The sequence below is a fragment of the Salvelinus alpinus genome, chromosome 2, assembly GCF_045679555.1.
Source record: "Salvelinus alpinus chromosome 2, SLU_Salpinus.1, whole genome shotgun sequence".
NCBI classification, from domain to species: Eukaryota; Metazoa; Chordata; class Actinopteri; order Salmoniformes; family Salmonidae; genus Salvelinus; species Salvelinus alpinus.
In genome coordinates this window covers 82,399,449-82,406,022 of record NC_092087.1, presented here as the reverse complement: position 1 = coordinate 82,406,022, position 6,574 = coordinate 82,399,449, and the positions used below count along the sequence as shown (strand labels likewise).

At 44.3% G+C, this 6,574-nt stretch overlaps 1 protein-coding gene across 1 annotated transcript; it reads left to right on the top strand.

Annotated features, from left to right (window-relative positions):
* On the top strand, positions 1–1,868 carry ier2b (immediate early response 2b). The gene has a single exon (XM_071389580.1). It carries the CDS (start codon positions 376–378, stop codon positions 976–978), a length of 603 nt encoding a protein of 200 aa, XP_071245681.1. The 5' UTR covers positions 1–375; the 3' UTR covers positions 979–1,868.
* The last annotated feature ends 4,706 nt before the right edge of the window (positions 1,869–6,574 follow it).

The window sequence follows — 6,574 nt, the reverse complement described above, 5'->3', positions numbered from 1 at the left end:
AGGTTACATACATGTAATGCTGTAAGGTAGACAGCCATATGGTATCTACTGCAGGAAACTAAGCTTGAGCAGGAAGGGCAGGGCGTGTTTATCCTGTCACCAAGGAGGAATGAAGCAGCTCGAGCCTCATTACGTCAGAGTGGAAATATAACACCGCCCTGTTACTCTGGACTTCTCATTATCGTGTTGTACACCAGCTGGTGACAGTTGTAAACTAAGGAAGAACTCAACACACAAGTACAGATTCATTTATAGATAGAATACTATTGTATGAATAGTATCGAATAGTATTCTAAAGCTTGACGCTCTAAGTTATTGTTCCAACCGTCAACCGAACAGTGCGTAATTTACGGTTATCTACCAAGAAAAGGAACTATGGACGTGAGCGCTGAAGCCAAACGGATCATGGCAGTGTCCATTAGTAAACTGTACGCCTCCCGAGCACAGCGAGGAGGTATGAGGCTACACCGGAGCCTGCTGCTCTCCGTGGTCATGCGTTCCGCCCGGGACCTGTACCACTCCGCATGCCTGGCCAAGGAGAGAGAGGAGCTGGGAACCGCACACCTGGTCCCGGTCACACCAGAGGAGGGTGCGATGGATACTACTGCCAGTGGGGAACAAGACGAGGTGGAGGTGTCACAGGTCGAGCCTGAGTCGCCGCTGACCCCAACTATCCAGGAGCCCATGTCTAGTGACTCTGATGCCGCTCAGGGCGCATGCAAGACCAGGACATTTATTGGGAAGAAGACGGTAGAGGACAAAGAGAACCGGAGCCCTGTGAGCCCAGACAGGCATTCCAGGAAACGCCGGGGGAAGGCGTCCGTCGCGCCCGATTTCCTCCCCAGCAAGAGGGCGAGACTTTCACTGGAGCTGGGGGAGGAGAGGGTGCTTAGAACCGGCCGAAGGACCTGCTGCCGCGCCGGGGACGCTTTCACCACCCTGTCCCTAAACTCAAACCGGGCCATTGCAGCATTCTAAACTGTGAAAACGGCTCTGAATGGAGCTTTGTTGTTGATAGGCTATGATCGAACTGATCTTAACCTCCGGTAACCGGTGGAGAGGCCGGTTTAAATCCAGGTTTAAAGGACGGGACGGGTCAGGAGGAAGTTGACCTACATTGTCGAGCCCGCGGGACAATGGGATTATCGGGGCCAGGGTGCGATGTCTCCGGCCTCACGGCGACCAGGTTAGGCTACACCCTAGAACTGAGTCTCAGCCGTGGCTCGACGAGAACAAGAGAAAGAAGAAACAGAGAGAGAACAAGAGCAACTCACAAACTAGAACGAGACCAGACTCGACCAGATCTCAGTGACTGTGTTTGGAAAGTTTGAGGAAGTGGTGAAACTCAGAGACAGAAAAAGTGTTTCGGTGGAAAAGTTCCAGGGCAGTCAGTTCCTGACGCATAGCTCGTGGAGGGATGACTCATAAAGCACGAAACGGATAACATGTTTAAAGTTGACGTGTCAACGGTCAACACACAGAGACACACCGGGAAATAACCCACTCTGCTGGGTAAAACTATAAAAACAACAGGGGAGGGCACACATTCACCCACTGGACTTTGATCAATGACTATGAATGGGATTGTGCCAGAGACTGTACTGAAATGGTGCTCAACATACAGTGTCACATTGTCAAATGGCATACGTAACATATAAACAATGTTTAGTAGTGACACCAGTCTCACCTGTTCAATATACCGCACTGACAATGCAAATGTGATAATAACTACAGAGAAGTAGCCTACATGAAATGTTGTATGAACTGTGAAATAAGCTATTTTTATATATAGAAAAATATTTTTTTTTACTATGACCTCATGACTATGACCTTTATATCAGAGTTGTAATAAACATTCTAAAACTGTATTTAGTTGTTGATCTGTTTTTCTATTTCTCTCTCACCTAATAGTATTGAAAAGCTTGCACACACACACGTCTCATTTATCTAGGGCAAATAGGGTTAGCAGACAGATAACACAGGACCACACAGATATTTCCCAATATGTGGTCCAGGTCCGCATTAGGCAATACTACTCAGGCTCAGATGGTTATAACAAGAGTAAGTAGAGCCGCTGCCACACACACACACACACGCACACGCACGCACACACACACACACACACACACACACCAATATCCGGTGGATTGTGACATAATTCTGATTCACTTCCTCTCATAACCTTAACTGACAGTTACATGAGGTTTAATGGGAGTTATGTAATATATAAATAGCTGGAGTCGTTCATTTGGTTTGCTCAAGGGCACTAAATTGTGTAACAATCCTAAATCATCATTCATCATGACCAACTAACTCCCAGTGCATTGACAAAATGCACTCTTTAGAGCCTATGTCCTATTTATCTCTATAGATCAGTAGGCCTTACTACCATGACGGATGGGTTGAAATCCTTATACAATATGTAAGCCTACTATAGCCACATCAGCATGTGTTGGACTATATAGGGAATATGGTGTCACTTCAGATGTCCACGATGATGTGAAGTGCAGTTGTAATGCTACGGAGAGGCGTGGACAGTGACGTGTTTTATCTCCCAGCCAGCCCACGGCTATATTAAGATCTGCAGTGGCGCGTGGTCTCATCTCTGGGGTGAGGGAGGGGATGATGTACGCATCAGGATGTGATGTGCATCATTATCACACCGCCCACCCTGCCCTTCTTTTCATGGATAATATAAAAGGATTACGCATGCTGTGATATACACTGAGTGTACAAAACATTAAGAACACCTGCTCTTTCCACGACAGACTGAGCAGGTGAATCCAGGTGAAAGCTATGATCCCTTATTGATGTGACTTGTTAAATCCACTTCAATCAGTGTAGATGAAGGGGAGGAGACTATGATATAGTAACAGTATGTGAGTTAATATGACTATGATATAGTAACAGTATGTGAGTTAATATGACTATGATATAGTAACAGTATGTGAGTTAATATGACTATGATATAGTAACAGTATGTGAGTTAATATGACTATGATATAGTAACAGTATGTGAGTTTATGTGACTATGATATAGTAACAGTATGTGAGTTAATATGACTATGATATAGTAACAGTATGTGAGTTTATGTGACTATGATATAGTAACAGTATGTGAGTTAATATGACTATGATATAGTAACAGTATGTGAGTTAATATGACTATGATATAGTAACAGTATGTGAGTTAATATGACTATGATATAGTAACAGTATGTGAGTTAATATGACTATGATATAGTAACAGTATGTGAGTTAATATGACTATGATATAGTAACAGTATGTGAGTTAATATGACTATGATATAGTAACAGTATGTGAGTTAATATGACTATGATATAGTAACAGTATGTGAGTTAATATGACTATGATATAGTAACAGTATGTGAGTTAATATGACTATGATATAGTAACAGTATGTGAGTTAATATGACTATGATATAGTAACAGTATGTGAGTTAATATGACTATGATATAGTAACAGTATGTGAGTTAATATGACTATGATATAGTAACAGTATGTGAGTTTATGTGACTATGATATAGTAACAGTATGTGAGTTTATGTGACTATGATATAGTAACAGTATGTGAGTTAATATGACTATGATATAGTAACAGTATGTGAGTTTATGTGACTATGATATAGTAACAGTATGTGAGTTAATATGACTATGATATAGTAACAGTATGTGAGTTTATGTGACTATGATATAGTAACAGTATGTGAGTTTATGTGACTATGATATAGTAACAGTATGTGAGTGTGTGTTTGCCATTGCACCATGCTGACTGTGTTGTCTTCTTTGTACAGTGGTGACTGTGTGCGCACATATGTGACAGATAGAAACAGAATGTGTGTTTATGTGAGTAAGTCTATGAGTATGTATGAATCCTAACTGTTTGCACAGTGACTGACTGTGTGTGTGTGTGTGTGTGTGTGTGTGTGTGTGTGTGTGTGTGTGTGTGTGTGTGTGTGTGTGTGTGTGTGTGTGTGTGTGTGTGTGTGTGTGTGTGTGTGTGTGTGTGTGTGTGTGTGTGTGTGTGTGTGAGTGACTGTGCAGGGTGTATGAGTTCATGTGAGTGTGTGTATATGATGTGTTCTTTGTGTGGTGATTATGTGTGACGTAGATGAGTGCCAAGGCAGGCAGGCAGTTGGGAGGAGCAGAGCGGGAAGAGTGAGAGAAACAGGAAGTGATGCGTAGAGGCGGGGGGCGCAGTGGTGGAAAGCGTAGGTGGAGTGTATTTTAAGACTCGACTGCTGCAGGGCAGAAACACTCAACACATCTGGAACTGTGGGACTGGGAGGGGGAAGGGAGATGTGTGTGTGGGTCGTTCATGCCACCCTCTTAGAGAAAAGGGCTCCAAAAGGGTTATTCGGCTGTCCCCCATAGGGTAACCTTTTGGGTTCCAGGTAGAACCCTCTCTTTCACATACTCACTCGCAGTCTCTCCTATCAACAAATATCTTCTCCCCCTCTGTGTCTCTCTCCTTCTCTCTCTCTCTCTCTCTCTCATTCATTGTCATATACATGCACACACACATTTAGAGTCTCTCTGTCTTGGTTGTCGTAAGAACGGGACCAAGGCGCAGCGGATGTTGAGTTCCACATATTTATTCCAAAGTGAAACTACATGCACAAAACACAAAACAATATCCCACAAACACAGGTGGGAAAAATAGCTACTTAAATATGATCCCCAATTAGAGGCAACGATTACCAGCTGCCTCTAATTTGGAACCATACAAAAACCACCAACAAAGAAATACAACGACTAGAACACCCCCCTAGTCACGCTCTGACCTAAACACCATAGAGAACCAAGGGCTCTCTATGGTCAGGGCGTGACACTCCCTCTATCAATACATCTCCCTCTCTCTCTCTATCTCATATTCAAAGTAAAAAAGGTTCTATCTAGAGCCCCAAAAGGTTTCTACCTGGAACCAACCAGGGTTTTTCAAAGGGTTCTCCTATGGGGACAGCCGAAGAACCCTTTTAGGTTCTAGATAGCACCTTTTTTTATTTTCAATTTGAGAGGGAGAAAGAAAGATTTATTGATAGAGGGAGATATTCTGAATGTGCGTGTACAGTATGAGAGAGAGAGGCAGGGGGAGATATTCTGAATGTGCGTGTACAGTATGAGAGAGAGAGGCAGGGGGAGATATTCTGAATGTGCGTGTACAGTATGAGAGAGAGAGGCAGGGGGAGATATTCTGAATGTGCGTGTACAGTATGAGAGAGAGAGGCAGGGGGAGATATTCTGAATGTGCGTGTACAGTATGAGAGAGAGAGGCAGGGGGAGATATTCTGAATGTGCGTGTACAGTATGAGAGAGAGAGGCAGGGGGAGATATTCTGAATGTGCGTGTACAGTATGAGAGAGAGAGGCAGGGGGAGATATTCTGAATGTGCGTGTACAGTATGAGAGAGAGAGGCAGGGGGAGATATTCTGAATGTGCGTGTACAGTATGAGAGAGAGAGGCAGGGGGAGATATTCTGAATGTGCGTGTACAGTATGAGAGAGAGAGGCAGGGGGAGATATTCTGAATGTGCGTGTACAGTATGAGAGAGAGAGGCAGGGGGAGATATTCTGAATGTGCGTGTACAGTATGAGAGAGAGAGGCAGGGGGAGATATTCTGAATGTGCGTGTACAGTATGAGAGAGAGAGGCAGGGGGAGATATTCTGAATGTGCGTGTGCAGTATGAGAGAGAGAGGCAGGGGGAGATATTCTGAATGTGCATGTACAGTATGAGAGAGAGAGGCAGGGGGAGATATTCTGAATGTGCGTGTGCAGTATGAGAGAGAGAGGCAGGGGGAGAAGAGATCGATTTATTGACAGGAGAGATTGTGAGCATGTCAAAGACAGAGTAAATGACCTAGAAGATAAGAGAGAAAGAGTGAGTGGATAAAGCTGTGAATACTTTATGTTCTATGACTATGTGACATCACTCGTGGCTTCCCCCGCTGTGCTGTGCGTGTCAGTGTACACTGAGGTAATTGTCCGACGAGCGCCTACGTAGGAGGAAGGGAGGGGGGTAGACTGGAGAGGGAGAGAAAAAGGACAGGAGAGCAGGAAGGACATTACAGGATGATACAGGGAGAGGGGAAGGAAAGGAGGAAAGGATGTCAATAAAACGTGAGGATAGAGGAAGAGAGGGAGGGTGTTGGTGGGTGGGGGTTGTGGAGTCACACAGTAAAAGGTGGTTGGGGATGCCTCACTGAATGGGTGTGTGTGTCTGCTGCACAATGTGAGGAAGTACCATACTCTGTAGGTGTGTTTGTGTGTAGTTTGGACTTCCCACAAACCAAACCATTCCTGTCTTGAGGATACGAAGGAACCAAGGAAGAAGGGAAGGAAACAGAGGATATAGGTTGAAATCGTTCAGTGTGTGTTCTATATGCAGATTAAGGATGGATACAGAGGATAGATTGAATGCATTTTCTGTGTGTGTGTGTGTGTGTGTGTGTGTGTGTGTGTGTGTGTGTGTGTGTGTGTGTGTGTGTGTGTGTGTGTGTGTGTGTGTGTGTGTTATACACAGACGCATTAAGGAGTCAGAGGGTCGGTAGAA

Bases quoted from the DNA above. Each gene is read 5' to 3' on its own strand.
- ier2b (XM_071389580.1), top strand. From the start codon at position 376: ATGGACGTGAGCGCTGAAGCCAAACGGATCATGGCAGTGTCCATTAGT.